Source organism: Amphiura filiformis, chromosome 3 (genome assembly GCF_039555335.1).
Source record: "Amphiura filiformis chromosome 3, Afil_fr2py, whole genome shotgun sequence".
NCBI classification, from domain to species: domain Eukaryota; kingdom Metazoa; phylum Echinodermata; class Ophiuroidea; order Amphilepidida; family Amphiuridae; genus Amphiura; species Amphiura filiformis.
This window is the reverse complement of record NC_092630.1, coordinates 29908426-29935002: the sequence shown is the minus strand read 5'-3', so window position 1 is coordinate 29935002 and position 26577 is coordinate 29908426. Positions and strand designations below refer to the sequence as shown.

Sequence of the window (26577 nt, the reverse complement as noted above, 5' to 3'; positions counted from 1 at the left end):
CTTAGTCTTTTTACCAAATGTGTCCGAAACATACTTTCTTTTTTATTTGGCCTTACAACAATGTTGTTATATGCACAACTATAACATTTTCAAAGGTGGGTGACCTGATTGACAGCCTCATCTCCCCACTTTACCACATCAAAATGCAGATTTGGTGAAAGCTCATATTTTGCTCTGAACTCAATTTTAGCTCAATTTTAGGCCTGAAATGTATTAGAAACAAAACATGGTAGTTTGGAGGTACATCATGTACTGTTCTATATACCACTGTTATACACATTTTTGCTTATATAGAATCCAAACCGATGGAACAATTTAATTCAAAATTTAAAAATAAAATATTTGAGTGATGGGCTTCAATACTAGTATGTGTGGCAGACAATATTGTGTGTTACAATCTGCCCACCCACCTTTAAAATATCTTACTACATGTATCAGGAAGATACAATAACAATTAAAGATTTTTAAAATTAGAAAACAAAATAGTTTCCCTCTAAAGACATCACACAATGAAGGCAGCTACATAAAATATATATTATAGCAATTACAGTTTGCTCATCATTTTAGTAAATATGTTCAATTGGTGGGTTTCTTTCAGGGGGTACTACACCCCTGCCCAATTTTGTGCCTATTTTTGCATTTTTCTCAAAAATTATAGTGCATTGGTGACAAGTAAGATATGTAGGCCTATATTATAGGGGCAAGGACTAGAACTACTGCACTGGAAATTTTATTTCAACACAGACAACAGTTGTGGAGTTACAGTCAAAAATGAGGGAAAACCAATATTTGATCAATAAATCTTGCCTTGAGTTGCTGAAAAATGCAAAAATAGGCACAAAATTGGCCAGGGGTGTAGTACCCCCTTAAGCTTTCCAACAAACAAAAAAAGACAGGGGCACATACATGCACAGAAGGTGTCTTGGGGTGACTGACAGGGAAGACAGGGTTGCTGGCTTACAGTGCTGTCAAGGGTATATGACAACCATGGAGTGGTCACCCATCCACAACAGAAATGAAAAATAGCAATCCTGTCCCGAATCAAACTGTATCCAAATCCTCGATCCTCAATGCCCCAACACACGTACACCCTTATCATATCCATGACAGGTACACCACCCCCTCCCATCTTAATCTAACTCTCCCATAGGTCCAATGAACCCAACAGCCCAGGTCCCTCCCCGAGGCATTCACTAGGATCCACACCATGCTCATCTATCAAGGCATCAGTTCTTAACCCCAATACATTTGTACATTCATTAAATAACCTTTGAAAATTTGGGTACAAAACCTCATACACTGCAACTTGAGGTCTCATTTTGCACTACATTGTATGATTGTAAGGTTATTGAACTATGTCTTTGAGATGAGGCTATTGTGGTTCATAGTGATTAGGGTTAAGCATCGCCACTATTTTGTCTAGTAACCTCGCGCCAGTTCTTCTCATCAACTAGTTCATAATTCTGTTTTTTATAATGGCACACATTGTTGTGTCTATGGTAGCTCACTTCATCATACAAGTACTCTATAACTGGATTGATCGGTGTTGTACCTGCTAGCTGTGCTATTTGGTTATTATACTCCCACTGTAAAGACCCTAATAAGTGTGCATATCTACGGGGCCAACCCATGTCAAGGCGCTTCTGTAAATCAGATGTATTGTCCGCTTCAACATCCACCTTGCTTGGGAGTTTGAACGAACCTTCAAGTACAGCTATAATTAGCCTTGCTTGAAGGCTAAATTGAGGGAAGGGCAGAATCCGGATGGGTATACCAATAAAAGAGAGGCTTGGAAACTCTGCATGGATCAGATGTTTATACAATGGGGATACTATCTGATCCTCACTTACTGTCACCCGGCATTCTTTGGTTAGAAATGGAAAAATGAACTCGTATCCTGTACATAGCAAAATGGTGTCAGCTTCGCAACTCTGTCCGTCTGTGAATACCACTTTGCTACCACTGAGGTGATCTATGACTGGTACTTGTGCGACATTCTTTGGAAACTCGCTTGCCAGAGTTGCTTTCCAATGGCTCAGGTACACCATCTTGGCATGTGGATGCATGTCTAGTACAATGTCCTGTCCCGAGGCACCGGCTCCCACGCATACTACGGTAGAATCTTTGAAATCCTCTGGTTTGCGGTAGTTGTGACTATGGAGGATGGTGCCTGTGAACGTTTCCTCACCTTTCAGCTTTGGCATTTTGGGGACAGAGTAATGTCTGCAAATTATCAAAGAGGTCAATAATTAGTTACATATAGAATATTTAAAAACAACGAATAAATTCCTGTACCGGTCAATTGGATTGAACCGAAATTAAGCACCGAGGTTAAGGGATGAAAACCAAACTTGACCGCCGGTTGACCGTGAACCGCTTTCCTTTGTTTATTACAATAGAAACCGGCTCCAACCGGACAGACCCGCCGGTCCAGTTTTGATTTCATTCTTAAGAGGCCGTAGTCACACATCATACACATTAACATTTCTGACAGTGCACTCTAGCTGCAAGAGCATGTTTTAAAACAAATTAAACATTAAATTACAAATTCACATCTCATGCAGAAGTGAATAGAGCCTTGAAAAAAATCCTGGGATATCCACCCTTGTTGGGACTTGAACCTGAGACCTGCATGCAGGACACATGGTCTATTAACCATGTTCTACATCAAGCATTTAATGTATCTGTGTGATGCAGGTGTGCAGTACTTCTTAATTAAATGTCAAGTAGTGTATCAAGGCCTATAGTTATATTGTCTGTCTCATCTCAAGTTGAGAGCTGTTGAAAATGCCATTTAACCTAGGACCTTTTTTTCTAAGTTACCAGACTATAGACCACTTGACATGTGACATCATTGCCCGGCAGTATGCGCGCATTATGGTACTTTCCATTGTTCTTTGCCCTGCAGTGTGCGTGCGCACCATAGTCTGCTCAGGGCATGTGTATTTTAAATCTCCCACCACATTTCATATAGTACAAGAAAGCCATTGAACAGTGAAGCGGTTCGTTCGGGCATATCGACAGACCAATCCCTCGCCTTTGTTGATAAACAATGATGTAAAGTGGTCTATACTCAGTTCAGACTATATGATGACTACCTCACATGGCGCAAGAAAGACAAATCGCGAAAGTCCAGTGACCGCGCCGGATGATCAAGGTTGCATACCAGCTGTTTGGAAGGAGGGATTGTTTACATCCATCTTTAAGAAAGGAGATCGTAGCACTGCATTAAACTACAGTAGCATCATGGCTTATCTACATGTAGATACACACAGGATCTTCCTAGATGACCAACATGCTTTTCGCAAGCGCTGCTCCTGTGAGACACAGCTCATACTTACTCTGAACGACCTTGTAAAGGGATTGAACTCCAAACAGCAGATTGATGCCGTACTACTTGACTTTTCCAAGGCTTTTGATAGAGTTCCTCACCAACACCTACTTCTGAAACGGCATTTGTACAATATCCATGGCCAAGTATTACACTGGATCAGAGACTTTCTCACTGGCCGCACCCAGCATGTCCTACATGTAGGTGAGGGTCAATCTTCAACCACTTCAAGTGTTATCTCTGGCATACCACAGGGCACAGTCCTGGGCCCTCTGCTGTTTTGGGTCTTTATAAATGACCTCCCTTCGATGGCTTTATCCACTACCAGAATGTTTGCAGATGAATGCCTTATGTATTGCACCATTCATGATACTTCTGGTGCTGCAGCATTGCAAGTGGACTTGTACAACTTACAGCAGTGGGAGCAGGACTGGCTGATGGATTTCAACCAAGTAAATGTGAAGTAATCACCATCTCCAACAAGAGAAACTGCATCTCATTTTAATATTCCATTCACAATGAAACTCGCAAGAAAACAGACTGTGCCAAATACCTTGGTGTAAACATTATCAGTAACCTGTCTTGGAGCACCCATGTAGATAGAATCTGCAAGAAAGCCAACAGCACTAAAGCATTTCTCTAGCGGAAGATCAGAAGCTGCCCACTAAAGATCAAAGCCAGATGCTATACTACTCTTGTCAGACCATTGCTTGAATTCTCCTCAGCCGCATGGGCTCCTCACCATAAATCCCGACATCAGTAAGCTGGAATAAGTTCAGAACATGTTTCGTGATGAGGGGCTATCACCGCACAAGCTGTGTATCCAACATGCTCAGTCAGCTTAACTGGCCAACTCTCCAGCAATGCAGAGACACGTCCAAGATTGTGATGTTGTACAAGAGCTAATGGTCTTCTTGACATACCAACTTGTGCTGCTGTCATCACGTACAGGAGGTCACAACCTAAGATTTGTGATCCCTCGAGCCTCCATCTTGGTGTACCAAAATGCCTACTTCCCCAGTACCATCCGGATGTGGAATGCTCTTCCAGCTTCCTTGGTCACTGCTCCATCCTGTGAGGCATTCAGAAGAGGCCTGGCCAACATCATCCCTTAAACATCATTGGAGTTTTTAGCCGCACTGTACAGCACCTTCATCTATGTCCTGCACCTTTTGTGTTTTCTGCACCGCACTTGCTCCATAGATGTGATAATACTCTGCCACCCAGGGATACATCTCACCACAAAGAAGAAGAATTTTCTTTGCTCTTAGATTGCTAAGCGTTATGGTTTTTTTTTTTTTGCTCTTCACTTTTTCAAACCAATGAAAAAAATTTGGGTCAACATTGTCAGGCTTTTGATGAAGGGGCGGAAACATTCACATTTTTTCCAGCCCCCTGGGTAGGAGCGGCCTGGGTACGCAACTGGTGATATGAAACTTGAAATCCAAGTGCCACCAGGGTTCCATTTTACTAAACTTTAAGAAGCTTTGCAAGTCTCGAAATCATTTGTAACTTACGAAGATTTGTAATTTTCATTTCACTAAACTTACTTACGAATGGTGCTTACTTACGAACGGTGCCCTTCGTTAAGTAATAGGGATTTACTACAGGAGCCCTTTGTAAAGTTACGAAAGGATCATTCCTGTTGAATTCGAATTGGATTGGACCAACTTTCAAATTTGACCTTTGACCCATACCGACCCCTAAACTTTGACCTTTAAACATGTTTAGAATGTCGTAAGGATCATTCAGGTGACCTTCGGTTGACTTATTCATGTTCCCCTAGGCTTATAACAAGGATGCTTTGATGAAGTTTAAGCCCAGTTAGGCCAAGTTTAACATTTGACCCCATTTTACCTCAGATTGATATTTTCATGACCCCCTCATATGAAGGGTTATTTGTACCAGGTTTAATATTTTAAAACTCATAGCGACACCAATAAATATTGGGAGCAAAAGCATCCAATTTTATTATTATTATGTTTTGGATCCAATATTTTCACACACTTGGATTCATCAAAATGTAATAATGCTTGCAGTAGGATTCAAACTGTTCATCTGAGAGCATTTAATCAAAACTTTAACCAAAACTTAAACCAAATTTGTCACATACACACCCGCATATTTATGGACAGCCTAACATATGGAAAAGTGATTACATAATATCATGTCCTTAGATTTCACATCACCAAATAATGTCTCTTGTGGGATTCCGTCCTGATATGCAGTGTGTTTACATGTCGGTAAAAAACCTATAAATCAAAATGAAAACCCAAAAAAATTGTGCAGATTGTGGGAAAAATTTGTGCCAGGTAATAAATGTAGGCTTGAATCTAAGCATCTACCAAGATTGGAAAAGATTCTGGGCTTTTATTCAGATTTTTATGTATTTCTTAAACCGGCTGCTTCTAGGTAAAATCACAAGTGCTTCTATTTTGAAAATTGGGTGAAAAAAGTGTATTGCATTCGTGGTCCGGTAGCTCGAAAATTCAATGGTCACCAATATATTTAATTTAGTTTGTTTACTTGCTTGTTTGTTTGTCAGTCAGGAAAACAACACTTTGAAAAATTGAGTCGCTTCATAAGGTAGGTAGAGCCATTTGAATAGAGGCCATTTTGTACACAAAGTATAGGGAAATTTATTACTATTGTGCACCCTTTAATATCAGGCAAGACAAACACACTTTAGACTACCAGTATCACGCTGTAATTCCATAAGAAATTAGTCATTTACAAGAAACATTTACATGTTCTTTTTCTATGAATGCTTTAAAGGGGGAATATTTTTAAAAAGAAATTTTCCAAATCTGGTCCCTTTCTTTAAGAAAACTAGCTTAAACAATGGTTATGTGTATGGCTTTAATTGCCATTGTTTTATTCAATGAAATCTTTCAATTACAATATAATCTATATAATTAAAATACTTATTATGGTCCCAAGAAAATAACTGGTTTTCCCTCTAAAGATCTCTTAATGAAGATTATAATAAAGTCTAAAACTATATTTTACAAAATACTTATTATATAAAAGTACAGTCTCAAGGAATCTTTAAGTTTTTTCCTTATTTCAGTTACATGTATATTTCAGTGATTGTTTTCTTCAAAGCATTTTCTGAGGTAAAAAGTTACAAATTTGTGATCCTTAATTAATGTGGCTGTGCACTCTATCTCAGAAATGCATTAGCTAAAATGATAACAAGTATTATTGGTCAATATAATTTCCCTGAGTTCAAAACCTTCTTGAGTACTAACCCTAATGTTCCCGAGTTCAAAAAACCCTACACTCCCTTCCCTGGTGTCAGGGCCAGGCTACACATAGGGCACTACATGTACCCAGAGAACCCTGAGCAAGTTACGTGTTAAGTTTCACCATTATTTTGTACCTGGTGCCAGTTCTCCTCATCAACAATTTCATAATTCAGTTTCTTATAATGCCACACATTAATATTTCTGTGCCACTCAACTTCTTCATACAAGTTCTCTATAACTGGTTTGTTAGGTGTTGTGCCTGTTAGCCGTGCTAGTTGGTCAATGTACTCCCACAGTAATGGCCCTAATTTGTGTGCATATCTACGAGGCCAACCCATGTCAAAGCGTCTCTGTAAATCAGACTTGTTGTCCGCTTCAACCACCTCCTTGCTTGGGAGTTTGAACGATCCAGTAAGTACAGCTGCAATTAATCTTGCTTGAAGGCAAAATTCTGGAAAGGGCAGACCAGTGTTGGTAAGACCCAAAAAGGAGAGGGTTGGATATTCTGCATGGATCAGATGCTTATACAGCGGAGAAATTCTTTGATCCTCAACTGTTACCCGACATTCTTTGGTTAAAAATGGGAATGAATACTCATATCCTGTACAGAGCAAAATTGTGTCTGCTTCACAACTCTGCCCGTCTGTGAAAACCACTTTGCTACCACTGATGTGAGCTATTGTTGGAACTTGTGCAACATTCTTCGGAAACTCGCTAACCAGAGTTGCTTTATAATGGCTCAAGTAAACCATTTTGGCTTGTGGATACAAATCTAGTACAATGTCCTGTCCCGAGGTACCGGCTCCCACGCATACTACGGTACAATTCTTGAAATCCTCTGATTTGCGGTAGTTGTGACTGTGGAGGATGGTGCCGGTATATATTTCCTCACCATTGAGCTTTGGTATTTTGGGAACAGAGTTATGCCTGCAAATTATCAAATGTACGTAAATAATCAGTGATGCGGTTTTCAGGAAACACTGTTGGTAAAGATTAGTTCGCTGAGTTATTGCGACTCATACTGCAACAAGCTCTATAATTGCAGATCCCAACACCATAGTAGATAAACAAACCACCAAGATTAACCCATGGTTAAAAACAACAGTTAGTGTCAGACAAGGCTGCTTACTCTCCCCATTACTGTTCAATGTTTTTATGGAACAAATCAAGACAAATACTCTGGAGGGCTTTGAAGGTACAGTGTCAACTGGAGGAAGAAGCATTGTGTGATTTGCAGGTGACACAAATCTACTAGATCAAAGGAATTAGAGCTAAGCAACTTAACATCAAGACTACATGTAGATATCATGGCAGTAGCATGTAACAGAAATAGGGGCAGAGAAGAGCAAAACAGTAACAATGCAAATCCAACCATGTGCGTCATCTGCGTTTACACAATACTTTATACATGATACGTGGGATGCAATCTGCATGACGTACGCAGTTGTACAGAGGCACACGACACAGCTGTGCATGGACATGATAATGTGTGCCATTATAAGAAACTAAATTATGAAATTGTTGATGAAAAAACTGGTGTAGGGTGGATGGACAAAATAGTGGCGATGCTTAATCCTAAATTCCTTGGGGTTGTTGACCTGCTAGCTGTGCTATTTGGTCACTGTAGTCCCACTGTAATAGCCATAATTTGTGTGCATATTTATAGGACCAACTCATGTCAAAGGTGCTTCTGTAATAGATTTGTTGTCTGCATCAATCTCCTCCTTACAGCTACCGTGAGTTTTGTTGAGAGCTAATTTGGGGGAAGGACCGATTTTGTCACTTTGGAAACTCTGCCCTGCCCCAAACTGCCTCCCCGCCCACTTTCTCTTGCATGTGTGCATTAAGCATCGCCACTGTTTTGTCCACTAACCAAACGCCAGTTCTCCTCATCAACAATTTCATAATTCAGTTTCTTATGATGCCACACATTATTTTCCCTCTGGTATTTAAGTTCTTTACACATGTTCTTTATGACTGGTTTGATGGGTGTTGTGCCTGCTAGCTGTGCTAATAGGTTATTATACTCCCACTGTAAAGGTAATAGGTGTGCATATCTACGGGGCCAACCCATGTCAAGGCGCTTCTGTAAATCAGATTGGTTATCCGCTTCAATCTCCTCCTTACTTGGGAGTTTGTATGATCCTTCAAAGATAGCTATAATCAATCTGGCTTGAAGGCTAAATTGTGGAAAGGGCACAGTTCGGATGGGTATACCAATAAAGGACAGGCTTGGATATTCTGCATGGATCAGATGTTTATACAATGGAGAAATTCTTTGATCCTCATCAACTGTCACCCGACATTCTTTGGTTAAAAATGGAAATGTATATTCATATCCCGTGCAGAGAATGATAACGTCTGCTTCACAACCTTGCCCATCTGTGAATACCACTTTGCTACCACTGATGTGAGCTATTGTTGGAACTTGTTTGACATTCTTTGGAAACTCACTCGCCAAAGTTGCTTTCCAATGGCTTAAGTACACCATTTTGACTTGTTGGTACAAATCTAGTACAATGTCCTGTCCCGAGTAACCAGCTCCCATGCATACTACGGTAGAATCTTTGAAATCCTCTGGTTTGCGGTAGTTGTGACTGTGGAGGATGGTGCCAGTGAACGTTTCCTCACCTTTCAGCTTTGGCATTTTGGGGACAGAGTAATGCCTGCAAATTATCAAAGAGGTCAATAATTAGTTATGCGGTTAATAATTGGCTTAATAAACGGCAGGTTCCAGGTTCAATTCCCCATGAGGAATGATTTATTTTTTCATTTCTCTAGGGAAAGATTAGTTATTGTAAATCAATCATACTGCAACAAGCTCTATGATTGCATATCCCAATACATAATAGATAAACAAACCACCAAGTTGAAGAGGGGGAAGATTAACACATACTAAGGGAAAGTAGAGAAGGCAATAAAATCCTTGAAAGCTGGGAAATCGGCAGGGATCTCATAGCATCAATGCAGAGCTGCTCCATAACAGGGTGAAGCAATTATTATTATTTTTAAATACAAGAGCTTAATATGGCACCATCTTGCATAATATCTGCAGCTCTATATGACTCGAATTCCATCCTAATACCCCTCCCCCAAAAGGGCAACCTTTAATGATGCAAGAACTACCACATTAGCCTTTAATCAGCCAACCAACTCAGGTTCTTTTTCATTCTCTTCTGAAATGCCTGAAGCCTCAAGTTGAGAACATACTTTCAGCAGAGCAAGCTGGATTCCATGCTGGAAGAAGTATTACAGAGCCGATCATCAACCTGAGTATATATTGACTCCACATCACAATTTAATTGACTTCAAAAGATTGGGTTTTGCACAAAGCTGTATGGGCCATAATGAAGATGAAACATCGGCATTCGAATCACATCAATGATTGAGTCCCTGTACAACAATGCTGTGAGGCCAGTTTTCAGAGGAATTTTACACTCTTGGTGAGTGGTTCAAAACAACAGTTGGTGTCAGACAATCTCGTCTTGGAACAAATCAGGGTGAATGCTCTGTAAGGTAACAGTGTCAATAGGAGGTAGAAGCATTATGTATTAATATCTATGATTTGCAGATGACATTGACCAACTGGCAGGATCAAGGGAATTAGAGCTTAGAAGTGATTTAGGATCAAGACTAGATGACATGACAGGCAGCATATGGAATCACAATTTAATTGACTTCAAAAGATTGGGTTTTGCACAAAGCTGTATGGGCCATAATGAAGATGAAACATCGGCATTCGAATCACATCAATGATTGAGTCCCTGTACAACAATGCTGTGAGGCCAGTTTTCAGAGGAATTTTACACTCTTGGTGAGTGGTTCAAAACAACAGTTGGTGTCAGACAATCTCGTCTTGGAACAAATCAGGGTGAATGCTCTGTAAGGTAACAGTGTCAATAGGAGGTAGAAGCATTATGTATTAATATCTATGATTTGCAGATGACATTGACCAACTGGCAGGATCAAGGGAATTAGAGCTTAGAAGTGATTTAGGATCAAGACTAGATGACATGACAGGCAGCATATGGAATAGATATAAGCACAGAGAAGAGCAGAACAGCAAATCCAACTATGTGCGTCGTCAATGAATAGAGTATACATAATACGTGTATGGATACAGGAAGTAGTCTGTATGTCATCTGTTGAGTGATTCTACCCGTTTTAGTACAGTGATCGCTCCCATTTGCGCAGCTAAAGTTTGTTCGGATCATAATGGGAAATTATTCTGTTTTTGTTACTGCACCCATCAATAAAGTCCCAACTTACCCTTGTGTTAATTCACATAAGCGTGCATCAGTCACGCAATACGCAACATGCAACTAGTGTAAGTGCTGTGCCCACTTATGTGCATGCCATTCTATATCAATACAATGTATTAATTTTTTTCGCCTATAAAGCTGAACAAACTTCAACAGGAGCCTGTATTATAATAATAAAATATGAATTTAAATAATAATAATAAAGATTATGTCCAATATAACATAAAAATATATAATTAAAACTACAATGAAATAACTGCTTGTCCTCTCTAATTACATTATAAGGAATTGAGGTAGCAATGAATTGCATAACATATATTATCTTCTTTCTCATATTTCCTACATGTAAATTGTAAAAAATACAGTTTGTTCATTATTTCAGCTATGTTCCATATTCGATGCACACCACTTACTCCTGTCTTCAATAACCCTGGCTGTCCTGAATCCAACTAGCCAGGCAGCATGTGTGCATCCCCTTCAAGTAGGTCTGAAGAATTTAGGATGAAGCATTGTCACTGTTTTTGTCCATTAACTAGACGCCAGTTCTCCTCATCAACAATTTCATAATTCAGTTTCTTATAATGCCACACATTATTATCTCTAAGGTAATCAACTTCTTTACACAAGTACTCTATAACTGGATTGATCAGTGTTGTACCTGCTAGCTCTGCTATTTGTTTATTATACTCCCACTGTAATGGCCCTAATTTATGTGCCCATCTACGAGGCCAACCCATGTCAAGGCGTCTCTGTAAATCAGATTTGTTACCCGCTTCAATCTCCTCCTTGCTTGGGAGTTTGAATGATCCTTCAAGTGTCGCTATAATTAATCTGGCTTGGAGGCTAAATTGCGTGAAGGGCACAACCAGGAAGGGAAGACCCATTAAGGAGAGGCTTGGATATTCTGCATGAATCAGATGTTTATACAACGGAGAAATTCTTTGATCCTCATCAACCGTTACCCGACATTCTTTGGTTAAAAACGGAAATGTATATTCATATCCTGTACAGAGCAAAATTGTGTCTGCTTCACAGCTGTGCCCGTCTGTGAACATCACTTTACTACCACTGATGTGATCTATTGTTGGAACTTCTACAACATTCTTGGGAAACTCACTCGTCAAAGGTGCATTCCAATGGCTCACATACACCATGCTGGCTTGTGGATACAAATCTAGTACTATGTCCTGTCCCGAGTTACTAGCTCCCAAGCATACTACGGTAGAATCTTTGTAATCCTCTGGTTTACGGTAGCTGTGACTGTGGACGATGGTACCAGTAAAGGTATCTTGACCTTTCAGCGTTGGTATTTTGGGGACAGAGAAATGCCTGCGAATTATCAAAGATGTAAATAACTGGTGATAGTAAGGCAAAAAGGTAACTATGCCAAAGGGGGCAGCCAGGGTATTGAATTTTGTGGGATTTGCTAGATACAGGTAGGATTAATTGATGCATATTTGTTGTATAGATACATACATCAGTAGGCCTAAAGGAGTCTCAAAGTCCCAAGTCTGAGTCCGAGACCAAGACCTTACCCTTTGAGATCAAGACCAAGTCATTATGTGTGTATTTGTGTGATTGTATCAGCATTCAAACTATGGAGTTGTGCATATTATACACATTTATAACAACTTTGGAGTGTGAAGCCAGTTCCGACTGTGGAGCTCCGCTGTTGAAGTTAGCTTCAAAGACAGTGTCTTTGAGCCACAAAGACCTCCAAAGTAAGTCAATTATGTTTTATTATGGTTAGAATGTAGGTGTATGAAATTCCATGGTTGAAAATTAATACACAAAGGGACTGCCTTTTGACGAGAATGAGAGCAATTGCTCTTTATTGCTCTCCTTAAATATGATATAGGAGAGTGATCTTTAGCTCTCCTTAGTTGACCATTCTAAACATCTCTCCTTGAAGGATCCAGAAAAGCTATTTAATGCTTTCCTGCAAATTCTAAAAAACACACTTGGAATGTCATACATCAGAGGGTGTTGACAACCCCTTCAGCAGATCTGTATGAGAACACTATGAAATGTAAGGCAAAAAAAAAAAAAAATGGTTTGTCTCAAAGCTCACGAGTGGTTTGAAAACAAATGCGAAATGCGATTTTTTTTTTTATTCCCGACTTTTTTCATGATATTTGGAGAAAAAAATCTGATTTTCGCCAAATTTTTCTGGAAAAACTAAAAAAAATTATTCCGCATTTCTTTTTTTCCAAATCTCACGATTTTACAAATGCGCGCGCGAGCTTTGAGACAAACCTTTTTTTTTTTTGCCTAATCAGGGATGAAAGTGGCCTGAAGTGACTTGGCAGGAAAAGCCTGAAAAAGCGTGTAAATTTGGGCTATAAAGCCTCAAAACGGGCTGAAAATAAATAAAAGTGCGGAAATTTGGAGTAGCAAAAGGCCTGAAATCTGACATCCCTGTGTAATGCCTTACCCATTGCAGACTATAACAGCATCAAAGACGCTAGTCTGGGTTCCATTTGCTTTGTCAGTCACGCCTCTTACAGTCACCTCCCATAGCGTCGTCTCCCCATTGGTGACAGGCTTTACACATTCAACTACAGTTTTAAACTGAAAATAACAAGAAAATGATGATGAATGATTGTATGACACTGTGCGTGACCTGATTAAGTAACACGAAGCGAAGTTTTGAGAATAAAAGTCAATTTCTACAGATTTTTGCATCATGATTAAGGGCTTGATAGCAACATTTTCACACAGCACATCAGACATATCAAATTGCATTTTAAATACGAGGAATGTCCTTCTAATATCAATTAATTTTGATTTTTTTTAAAAATTTGCATAATACACATTTTGAATTTGAAATTTTTGATATTTAACAGTAGGTCTTTCAAGCAGGGTTTACTTTAACGCACAAAACACGCGTAAATATTCACACACTTTGCGGACCCCTTCAAATCCAAAGTTCAAAGTCCAACGCATACACAATCTTGAAAACATACGCAAATATAACAAGAATTGAATATAGAAACACCCAATATTGTTAAAAACGTCTTCCAAAATAAAAATACCCCTTGGGCAATGTTTTGGACCCTTCAGAGGAAAAAAATCACAATTGAAAGGGTCCAAAAATTTGAAAATACCCCTTCAGCAAACTGCTTAAAGAAAACCCTGCTTTCAAGTAGTTATTGGTGTTATTTCAAGTATTCACTATTTCCTACATACATTGTAGTATCTACTATTGGTGGGGAATGTGCCACTTGTGGCACATTATTGTCACATTCCAAATGGCGCACAGCTAGTATTAATTAGTAAGGGGAAAAAGTAACACACCTTGATTAATCAAGAAATCATGTCCAAGGCACTAGACATCCTAAGCCATATAAAAAAGCTCAAATCCAGGGGCTTCCGGGGTGTTGCCTCCTGGACCCCCACCGGGCCCTATTAAGACAGGCAATTTTTACATAGTACCGGGACTATAAAGTAATTTCTTACTCTAAACAATTGAATACCTGAGTGGAAGAAGGGCCCAACTCCAATTTTTACAAAACGAGTTAGACCCAGCATTTTATTGCCAGCAGATTGTTCTTCCTTGTGTGTGAAAGATGAGCCAAAATCCACTCTCTAAATAGTCTTCCATGTACACTTAATCGTGGTTTTCATGGAAGAAAGGCCCAAATCCATGGAGTTGGGCCCTTCTTCCACAAATATTGGGTTAAAGAGGAATTTTGCTCATCCATGAAATCTGCTTTTCACTACAATAAACTTTCTTGTTAACATATTACATGCTTCTATTTGTGTAATTTATGGATAATTACCAAATTTCCGTAGCTATTTATAACACATCTGCTTACGGAACTGGTACTTGCAGTATATTAGTGGAAGAAGGGCCCACCTCCAGCTCGTATTAAGACCTGTACCGTTGCCATGGAAACATCTTTTGTAATTTTGAATGTATGTAATATTGTATGTTCATGTATTAAAGGTCCCCTGAAGATGAAAACATTCTGCCTGTAAAACTTTTCCAAATATTAAGTTTTTTCTTAATATCTCGAAAACAGTTTTGATGGAGTTGGGCCCTTCTTCCACTCAGGTATTCAATTATGTCTTTACACTGTATCCTTTTTCTACTCTATTTCTCTCTTATTGCCTCACTGACTCATTTACTCTCTCCTCCTCCTTTCTGTTCATCATTTAATAATAATAGGTGATAAAACTGATTAAGTAATTAAGTATTTTTGTTCATAAATCACTCAATCAATTAACAACAATCATTGAACATATGGAACAATCCAGCTTGAATAGACTTCCAACGTACCTTGATGTACTGTAATAGATTGAATTGTGCGGCATACTGATCCAGATAGTCTAACACATCCTTGTGGGTCACAAATGATGGCAGAGAAGAATCAAATGGAAAATCTGGAAATGCCATCACTTCTTTGGGTAGATTGGTCCTGAACAAACAAACAAATAAACACAAACAGATAAGTGGTCAATCAAGTGCAAAAATGAAATTTTTATTGCAACATGCAGATTCCTTGCAAATAGTCTTTTTCTAAACCAGTTTATTCCATTCACCCTCTCAATTTGAAGAGAGAAAAAAAAATAGTATGTACACATGTGCCTCCATTGACAATCATACAAAACAACAATCTGTGACACAGAGTCGGACAGGTAACTTTTTCAACTAGGCAGCCCAAGCTGGCTAATAACTTTTTATCGAGCCTACAGATAAGAAATTCTTGAATTTATACAGATATATATATGGTCATTTTCACGGTAAAGGGTGTAACTTTGGATTTTTAACATTTTGATTCGTAGTTTTCTAATAAAGCCACAGAATTCCATGATTTTTGGCCACACAAGTCATCTAGTTAGCAGCTACCTTGGGTAGCATAATTATCTTCGGGAGTTACTGCGTTCAGTTTTAGCAGGCTTAAATGTACCTAATATTGCCATTTTGAAAAACTGTAAAAAACAGTAACATTTTTGTAAAACCCTGTGTTTTCTTCAGTTAGTTCATGGATAATTTTTCTTATCCTGAAAGTATGGTCATATGTTCAGTAAACACTGCCACATTAGATTTAATTGTGAACAGCCCTATATTTTTGAGAACCGGACTTCGATATTTGTCGCTTCGAGGCTTCATTTTCCGTTAACAATTGTTAACAAACTTTGTGGGTATAGCTTTGGTTCATAATTCTTGGTTATTTCTTCACTTCTTCTTGATTCATAACAGTTGATATCTTAACTTGAAATGGGTAACAAAAATTAGTTGATTTGCAAGCTTTTAAAATTTTTATAAAATCTTGACTTCAAAGAGCCGATTTTCCGTTAACTTTTTTGAAGCCTCCGAAACAAACTGTTCAGCAAGCTTGGGCAAATATAAATAAAAGAGCTCATCCAATCTATTTATCAAAATGTAGCAAAGTAGATCCTCAAGTCACTTGTTTTTAAATCATGGAGATATATATCACCGTTTGAAAATGGGACCCAATACAAACTTTCCGTTAACAATTGAAGCCTCCGAAACAAATGAAGCCTCCAAACAACAGTAAGCTTAATTATCATCTATGCATATCTAAATTGGTATGTTCCATATTGATATCTGCATTGTAATTGTTGCATGATATGTGCAGAATGTCATAAATTAAAAAAAAAATTGATATTATGGTTAATGCTTGAAAAATATACTGATATCCAAGAAAGCCTGTTTCGGCGGCTTCACATGCAAATAACACCATGCTTAACAAATGGGTGAAAAAATTACCATGTTATAAATCTACAATATCTGCCGCATAGAATCATTGATTCAATACACACAAGAAAATAACAGCTTAGATGATCCCAACAGTGTTGTTTTCCAAAAAACTGCTTCTGCAATGTTTAACCATTGTTAACATGAAGCCTCCGAAACAAAAAAATGACTTGCTGTGATAATTTAATTTTTGTCACAACTGAAATTCAATACTTAGAAGCAAAGCATGAAAATTGGTAATTGTGATATTTTTTACCTATTTTTCATGTCAACTTGTAGTAGTTAGCCAAATATTTTACTTTTATGATCACCTGTGTTGTTAACTGAAGCCTCCGAAACACAAATCGCTTGAATTGCCAATTCAAAAAAATAACTCCAATTTCTGTGAAACTTGGCTGGGAGGTTCCTTTCATCAAGTAGTATTTGTACATGAAGTTAGACATTTAAATTATTTTAGGAACCCAATTAAAACTTAAAAAATATGTTTAAGGTTGGGAAATTTCCATTGCAAATGACCCTTGATGCTAAAAATTTTCAAAATTGCAATTACAAACATAGCGAAACATGTTATAAAATTTAACTTATATCTGTTGACTTACTTTGGAATGGGATTTCACATGTATTCCAGCTTTCATGTCATAATTTTCTGAGCTTATGTAAAATACATTTTTTCTTAGATTTTAACCAAAATGTTATGGAAATGTCAAATTTTTTATCAGAAATCAAAAGGTTTAAGCCTTGAAACATTATTTTACTGGAATTTAAGTTGCTTCTATGCATGATTACAGTAAACAGAAACATATTTAAGTGGTTTGAAATTTTGACCCTAAAAATCAAAAGTTACACCCTTTACTGTGAAAATGACCATATGCCAACCCTCCTGATTTACTCAAGAGCACCCAAAAATAGACCCAACTCCTGACCTCTTATTACAGCCAATTACCATTATGGCACTAATCCTCCCGATGTGATATTAAACAGCTTGTGAACAAGTTATCTCAAGAACCGTATGGCCTACAAAAAGGAGAAGGTCTGACCTAGGAAAAAAAATTGCGGTTCAGGGTACCAACCTGTTTGCCTTAAAATGTTCGGGTCGGGTTGGGGTAGGTATGACTGGAAAGTGCGGAATTGGGGTGAAGAAAATCTTTTCCCTAAGTGTTCAACTATGAAGGATGGGGGACTCTCATTGTTCATATATTCGATTATGTACTAAGGGAGAGCAGAAACCTGAATTAAATCTATGGATGTTACCAATAAAATTCCGATATTAATTTTTCCAAGGGACTATAGCAAGGGTTAGGGCTCATATTGAAATTCCCTTACACAGGAAGGTGTGCGCCATCCTGCAGCTTTCCTGTGCTAGCCTTCTTTTGTTAAAATCCTGTGTGATTATAACACTGCAATTAGCCACTTAAATTAGGAGCGTGCTTTCCTGGGTTGTGCGATGAGCCATAGCCAGTTTGTTTTCTTCCCATTCGTCATGGACCACTTCAAAAGGCAGGGTGTATCACTGATGCATATAATCCATCCGCTTTATGACCGAGCTTTCCTAAAGGCGGCAGCTTAGCGAGGGAATCCTGCCTTCTTTCTGTGTGAAAACGTGGTAGGGTATTTCAATATGAGCCCTTAGCCCAGCCCCAGTTAAGGATGTACCACCTAGACCTCAAGTTAAATGCCATCTATACCACCTTCAATACTTACTTGAGATTTTTATACATGCTTGAATGAATAGGCAATCCATATTGATCTATGCCAGTCTCTCCCGTATAAACCCAGGTGCCTCCAATCCGGTCACTTTTTTCAAACACAACTGGTTCAAATGAATTAGGCTTGGCTGACAGGTATCGGGCAGCAGAAAGTCCTGCTGCACCCGCTCCTATTACTGCTACCCGCTGCATTATGTAGTGTTAGGTCTGGAACAGAATATATAAAAACAAAGGCTTCAATAATGGGAATCAAATTTCAGCTTCCCCATCTCAGCATGTTTCGAAGGAGAAACCGGGATCGAGAAAACATGAAAAGTTATTCGCCCGGGCATATAACCCAGTGGCGTTGGTGTACTTGTTCCAGTGCACTTTCGATACCTTGCTCTTTTTCTTTCCAGTTGTTCATATTCAAGGTATCCTTGACTAATCAAATAAATAAATTCACAGCTGGGCTGGTTTTTAAATTAGATTTGAATTAAGCTTGATGATGTATTTATTTAAGCTTTATTTTTTTATACTGAATTAGTTGTATTTTGATGTATAATTTTGTGAATATGATTATTAATATTAATATTAATTACTAATTACGGTATTAATAAATTCACAGCTGGACTGGTTTTTAAATCATATTTTAATTAAGCTTGATGATGTATATATAGATGTGATGCGATCAAGCAAAATCAGTCGGAACTTGGAAATATTAAATTTTCAGTTTCTTATAGTAAAAGCATTTTGAAAGCTGGATTTTGCAGAAAACCCCAATGAAATTGAACAACCAGATCCAAAGATATGAGCAAGAGTTTCCAACTTTAACAAGAAGAAACAAAAGCAGGCCTCGAAATAAGGCGGGCCCTCGGCCCCGAAAATCAGTGAGGGCCAGCAAAAGATACGATTGACAACTAAAAATCGGTACACGTCATTCGTATCCTCCGCTGTCAGTTTCTTATCCACTTACTACATCCTCACAAGTACAATGAAATAATGAGTAGGGTGGGTTCCGGGCGGGTTTCTTCTTCGTCTTACGTAACAGTTTAATTGTTCTCCAAAAAAACCCGGTTGCTCTACCTATGGCACTCTAGCTGAAATACCCGGAGGGGGGGGGGCACTGGTCATTGACAAGGGGGTATCATGCGTGGCTACGAAGTCTCAAATACAAATAGTACCCTAAACAATTTACGAGGTCTGCAAATGCACCCCTAAACAAGTACCGTATGACAAGTGCAATTTTATACCCTAAATAAGTATTGACATAATTTAGCCCCATTAGAAGCAAGTAAATCAGGCTAGTCATATTTTGACTCTAAAACCCTTTTCAATCTTCATAACAATTGGGAAAACACAAATTCAAAAGTTCATAACTTTTAACCTTCCGCACACTAAATTTGTCTCAAAGGATCAAAAATTCCAAAACACTGTGATTTATTGTACAACTTAGGTATACCCTTTTTCTTAAATTTCCTTGTTTTACAATGGTCAATGTTTTAGATACCTAGTATTTACGATAATTTAAAAAACAAGAGCACCAATGGTGCTGTAGCTCATTTTCCCTAATTAAATATGCAAATTAGTTAATTAATATGCTTAACATTTGAGTATTTTTTGTTTATATCAATTACTTTGTACCAAGTTTTAAATTTCTATGATCTTCACACAAAAAACCGATTACACCTGTCTCACCTTAATATAAAGCAGGGCCAAATTTTTACGAGCTGCATAGTCAATAAGATTACAATAATGTTAATTGGACCACTAAGTACTTATCTTGGAGACAAACAACTGGGTGAGAAGGAAAACAAGAAACAATTATATTGAGGGTTTACAATGTAGGACCATACACTGCAAACCCAAAGTGCCTATATTTCAGCAGATCCTCTAAAATTGGTTTGGCAGTAACAATGAGGGATTAATTACTAAATATAGGCACAAATTTAGACCACTATTTGGGGAGTATACAATCCAGAAGATCAGACCTCAAATGTAGTCTGATAAATAAACTCAAAATTAGACATTTTAAGCCCAAAACAGCATAGGGTGCATTTTACACATGGGTGGTTCTGGAATAAGAAGCAAACATGGGTAACATTATGGGCTCTTATAAATCATTGCAAAGGAGCAATTTCCAGTTCAGTGAATTGCTACATGTAGCAAACAATAAGCATGGATTTCAATGGTGATGTTATTAAGGGGGTACTACACCCATTGATTTTTTTTTGCATTTTTTGCATTTTGTGAAGAAATTACAAAAAAAAAATTGGACAAAGTGGTATGCAAAATGAAGGGCAAATCTTCTCGTTTTATTGGTGGCATCGGTATCAACGTAGCTTACATGCTTTTAAAAGTAGAAGCCAAAAGGTGGTACATCACTGATGATTTAAATTCACTTCATTTTGGAAAGCTTACTATCAACGGATTTCGTTAAAATTTTAGATATGTGTTGCTAACACGTTAGGGAAATAAAGTTGATATGTAAAATGGGAATAAGTGGTTCCTGATTTCTTTTATGACTTCATGAACTTGGTGCTCCACAACTATCAAAAAGGAACTGGTTAAAATGCTTCTATTTTCAATGTTGAGCTATATTTTGTATTTTTAACTTGCGACATTATTTCACTGAAACTTAATTAAGCCACAGGTAACAGGTTACCACAACCATACTACAGCAATGTTGAAAAAATTATATTTCTTGTCACCTATACCACCATATTGGGTAGTTTTCCGTAAGCTTAACGCTTGTGATTTTGGTAACTATTTTATATTTATTTGTGAAATCCATCTCAACTAGGCATTCTAAATTATACTCACCATTTACATCCCAAGGTATATTAGTATATCCACCTTGCACTTCTCGATATATATCCAGTTAAAGACAGAATATCAAAATTATTCCTCATTATGATATCACAAACTCTCACATGTGTATTCAAAATTGATGCTTAAATTTGACCTGAACCAATTGACCTATAACCTGACATACGGTGACCTAATAGCCTTTTCTTCTCCTAACAACACATTATAATATTATTGACTAATGACTATACATCCATTGTGTAAGTGTTTATATATTTTGCATGCACCACTAGATTTTCTATAGAGAGTATAACAAAGGATTTAATGTATTCTATTCATGTACCCTACTTGAACATGCTGAATAGAATAAATCATGGTTTGTTATGAAACAGGCATCTGAGTAACTAGGATACAGTAAACAAAATATATATAGGGCTAAAATGACTTACTACAATTGTTTAAAAGCAATTTTTTTCTTCTTTTTTTCATATTTTTTTTATTTCACATGATCCGTGCATATATCGCCTAGCTATAAATGAAAAAAATATTTATTTAGACCAATCAAACCAATATATGGGTGTAGTACGCCCTTAATAGTATTATTTGAGCAGTAATTTTACATATAAGGCACGTTCAGACGGTCGATGATTAGTCGTTGATTAGCTTGTAGTTATAAACTTCGATGATTAGCTTGTAGTTAGTGACCGTGTGGACGCAATCGTGGTTTAGTAATCAACGAGTAAACTTCAAGTTACTAACCATAAGAAATCTGATTGGTTAGACCTAAACTACGAGCAGTTGTCGATGATAGTGCCCGTGTGGACAAGCTTATCTTCGGAGTCGTAGTTAAGCGTGACCTCTAATGACCTGATAGTGCATACATAGCATGTTTCTTGATCTTCTTGCATTTTACTGGTAACTGTTCGCCAAATAGCAGCGAAAGACGGAGTTGCCGTAGCAAAATCCGGGATCAATCCGAATCACAGCTCACATCAGAACAGTGCAATCTCGACGAACAGTGCAGTGTCGATCTGCTTGCCTCGCTTGAGTCGAAACTTCAAGAAAGTTTGCCGGCAGAAGGTCAGGATCAACTCCAAATCATTGCATTTTTAGTTGGGATATTATAGTATTTTTTAAATTAATTGTTTGGTTTAAAAATGAATAAGCAAACTTGAAAAAAGAAGACGGAAGATTATAATAAAATTATGATGGTTTTTTGGTGTTGTCCTTCGCTCGTGTCACATTACGCTATTGGGGAACTCCCGCAGTTCGACCTAAGGATTCAGTATATTGTTGCAAAGACAAGAAATAAAAATTAAAGTGGTCTCAGAATTTTATCTTTCATTGTTTAATTTCAAATAATATTTCTTTTAATGAGCTAGTAACGACATCAACAACATGATTTAAAAAAAATCTTTTTCACTATAAAAAATAATGAAGTCACCGTGAGTCTTGGAGCCGATTTATTTTTAGCTGCACTGGTGGATTCATCCGCGCTTGTTTTTGTTATTATTTATTTATTTCATGGCTAAATAAATCACGTTAAATATTTAGCATGAAATAAATTATGTATATTCATCATGAATATTTTTCTACCATTTTTCATTAGCAGTACATCATTAGGCCTATGAATTTTCACCAACCATGCCAACGAAATTTAATTCAACATCGTAGAACATCATGTTTCACTTAATATTTTCCCGAATTATACGGTCCACTTCCGGTTTTTTATCAACGAGCAAGGTGCTGGCTTGTTGATAAATATTGCAATTGTCGAAGGTTAGCCGCCGTGTGGACGCTTGTCGTTGATTAAGGGATTAAAAGTTACCATCGATGATTAGTAACCATCGATGATAAGGCACCGTCTGAACACGACTATAGTTGTACAACAATCAACATTGAATAATAGTTAGTGATCTTCAGAAAAAGTGACATAACAGAGCTAGCAGACCATGAATGTATGTGTCTATAATAATTGTTTCCAAGTAATTTTGTCCAGTATCAGTTTAACAAAGGCTAATACTCTAGATTCATATCTAATCTCCAATACTAGAAGTTTTGCTGAATTTAGACGTTCTGGGTTTGCAGTGATAGCTGCTCCATAGACATTTGGGTAATTTCTGCATTCTATATTGTACACATTTTACACCTGGCAGCTATTGCAGATAGGGTTTTCTTGCCCTAAACCCCTAATGTGTACTTTATCTCTTATATACAAAATTGTAAAAACACATCTAGGTAGGGTTTATGCATTAGCTGTCAAGTGCTTTATTTTTAAGATTATGTATAGGGTAGCTATTGCAGATACGACCTTCTCGATATAATTACTTTCACAACATGTTTGCCTGACCTAATTAAGTGTATTTAATTAGCTCTCAGTTTATTTGCTCAGTATTTTATGACTGCTAAGCCTTTATAGTTGTTTACTGGGCCCCCAAAACCTCCCAATTGGAAAGATTACACATTATTAGCACATAGCAGCACCATTGAGTTATTAGTTAGCCTTGGTGCAATATCTATGGACTTGCAAATATGTATGGCAAGCAACACTGAAAAGCAAACATTGTAGCCGCACGGAAGCAATAAAGTTCAACATCTCTTTTACAAAATCGCCAGATCAAGGAGTTTGTACAGTGTTTGTAATATGAAAAGCACCACAAACAGTCTGCATAGGAGACTATTCCATGAAATTTGGTTAAAATTTTCGTAACAAAATGCTCCAAAAATGACACTTTCCGTCCAAATTTTCCTAGCTAAATAAGTAACAATCATGAACAATCAATCATGCAAAGATCGCCACCACAAATTACCAGATCCATTGCTTAAACAATGTAGCAAGAGAAAGAAAAAAACATACAGAAATCCGGATCATGCCTATAGTTCATTGCGTTATGCAATGAGCTAAAAAGTACATACAGTCAGTGCCTGATCATGAAAAAAGACCCTAAATAAATGTGAATCTTTGGCCACGCATGATACCCCCTGGTCAATGACCAGTGACCCCCCACTGGGCTGAAATACAGCAAGATAATGTCAGATAGTAAATGTAAACCTGTATTTTAGGTAGAGTATCTCCAGCTATAGAAAAAATATTAAATTTGTGTACATCGTCATGTATGTACGTGATCCACCAGTGGAGCTCCTGCGCCCCTCCGCAGAACTTTCGGTAGTGGATGTTCTGCGCTCGGGGGCGCAGAACATCCACTGTCTGAGTTACTGCGCTCGGAAGCAAAATAATAGATTTTCTTATTATAATATCGGTAGATCATTGCTGCGCTCTGGCGCTGAGAATCCACGGTCGGAGTTGCTGCACCCGGGCGCAGCTCCTTATGTAGCGGTGGATCATTGCTGCGCTCGGGCGCAGAAAATCCACGGTCGGAGTTACTGTGCTCGAAAGCAAAATAATAGATTTTATTACTCGAATATATAACACACCAATATATTTGGAACAAGCAAACCAATAAATATTGTAATTATAATGTCAATACATTCGGAGTTATAGTTATTATACGCAGCCCTAAAGGCCTATTAAATAGTAATAGGCCCTACACTTCTCCGCAGTGTTATTATAATAAGAAGATAATATATTTTGCTTCCGAGCGCAGAAGCTCCAACAGTTGATTCTCCGCCCTGAGCGCAGCAATGATCCACCGCTTCATATAAGGAACTGCGCCCGGGTGCAGCTACTCCGATAGTGGATTCTCTGTGCTCAGGCGCAGAAATGATCCACCGATATTCATAATAAGAAAATATGTTATTTTGCTTCCGAGCGCAGCAACTCCGATCGTGGATTTTCTGCGACCGAGCGCAGCAATGATCCACCTTTATTTTAATAAGAAAATATATTATTTTGCTTCCGAGCAGTTACTCCAACAGCGGATTCTCTGCGCCCGAGCGCAGCAACTCCGATAGTGGATTCTCCGCGCTCGAGCGCAGAAATGATCCACCGATATTATAGTAAGAAAATATGTTATTTTGCTTAGGAGCGCAGTAACTCCGACCGTGGATTCTCTGCGCCCGAGCGCAGCAATGATCCACCTTTATTTTAAAAAGAAAATATATTATTTTGCTTCCGAGTGCAGTTACTCTGACAGTGGATTTTCTGCGCCCGAGCGCAGCAGTGATCCACCGTTTGACCGTTACTTTAATTTATTTTCTTTAATTATGAATTAATTTAATTAATTTATTATTATTTTTTTACAATTAATTATGTATAGGCCTATATACCGGTATATACATACATGTATTTATTTATTCATCATTTTATTTCTCTTCTTTATTTCTTGTTTCTTTTCTTTTTTTCTTTATTTTTTCCCCTCCAACTATTTCGGCATAGTCGGCCCAGCATCGTGACCCCGACTTCCGATCGATGTCATTGAATGGATAACAGTCACAGGCACAGAGAGAGAACAATAGCTGAGTGCTTTGATTGACAAGGTTACCTGTCGTCCCGTAGCCGCTTGTATTCCACTGCCTGACTAGTGCCGTACTATTACGCTGACTTTCGTATTCGGCGAGGAGGATTTATTTCGACCTCCTGGTTTGTTTACAAACAGAGAGGTAGACAAAAGACCGTTCCGCTTGTCCAAACACTCAAGTATCAGAAGGATGCACAATAGCGTGATTCACGTAACATGAATAGGGATTAAAAAGCTGTCACATAGAACCATGTGGCCTAGCGGTTAAGGCATAGGACTGTGAACCCAAGGGTCAAGGGTTCGAATCCCAGGTCCGGCTCTTTGTGTCCTTGAGCAAGACACTTCACTCTACTTGCTTAGTGCTTCGGAGGGCACTTTAAGCTGTCGGTCCCGTGTACATGCATATTATCTCACATTAATGTAGTGTGCACGTTAAAGAACGTCACAGGCTATTCGAAAAGAGCAGGGGATCATCCCGTCATGTTGACTGTACTTCAAAATACACTCATCTACTCTAGGTTCCAGAGTAAAAAATAAGTACAGCTTGTCTGTATGCAGAAAAGCGACAATACTCATACATATGAGGGAGGCACTTATAAGGAAGAAGAAGAAGATGTGCTTCTATTGTCCAATTTGCCATCAAGATTTCATATGGAAACAGTTCAGACCCAGTACACGATCATGTCAGAAATTAATATTTTGTTCTGGGTCTGATTATTCGGACTACTGCCATGAGCATGATGACTGCCTGACTAGTCCGAATAATCAGACCCAGAACAAAATATTAATTACTGACATGATCGTGTACCGCCGCCGGTACTACTGCCTGACATGCCTGAAAATATTTAAGTGAAGTAAGCTTAAACTTATTGGCCTAAACTGTTACAGATACAACTATGTTACATAAGGTTAGAAGCACTGATTGTTCACAACTTAATTATACTTTTCGGACATTTTCCAGCTGCCAAATTATGAAAAAATCCAGTGATTTAGCTTACCAATCACTGCTCACCAGTACGGCAATCCATGTATTCCAGCCGTTCAAGGTACCTATGAATAATAAACAGGTGACGTACATGTATTTACCAGAGGGCTGACAG

At 38.1% G+C, this 26577-nt stretch overlaps 1 protein-coding gene across 5 annotated transcripts; it reads right to left on the bottom strand.

The window, feature by feature from the left end:
* Positions 1 to 26523, bottom strand: LOC140148333 (uncharacterized). 5 transcript variants are annotated; one of them, XM_072170249.1, is made up of 6 exons: positions 26476 to 26523; positions 18268 to 18479; positions 15124 to 15262; positions 13276 to 13412; positions 9034 to 9245; positions 6552 to 7506 (listed from the first exon to the last, which is right to left on the bottom strand). In XM_072170249.1, exons 2-6 carry the CDS (start codon positions 18462 to 18464, stop codon positions 7394 to 7396), a joined length of 798 nt encoding a protein of 265 aa, XP_072026350.1. In that variant the 5' UTR covers positions 18465 to 18479; positions 26476 to 26523; the 3' UTR covers positions 6552 to 7393. The 5 variants fall into 5 exon arrangements, with proteins under 5 accessions (XP_072026347.1, XP_072026350.1, XP_072026348.1 ...); XM_072170250.1 differs by lacking the exon at positions 6552 to 7506 and adding an exon at positions 11959 to 12170 and having other exon boundaries at positions 9092 to 9245; XM_072170246.1 differs by lacking the exons at positions 6552 to 7506; positions 9034 to 9245 and adding an exon at positions 1 to 2223.
* Between the last annotated feature and the right edge of the window lie 54 nt (positions 26524 to 26577).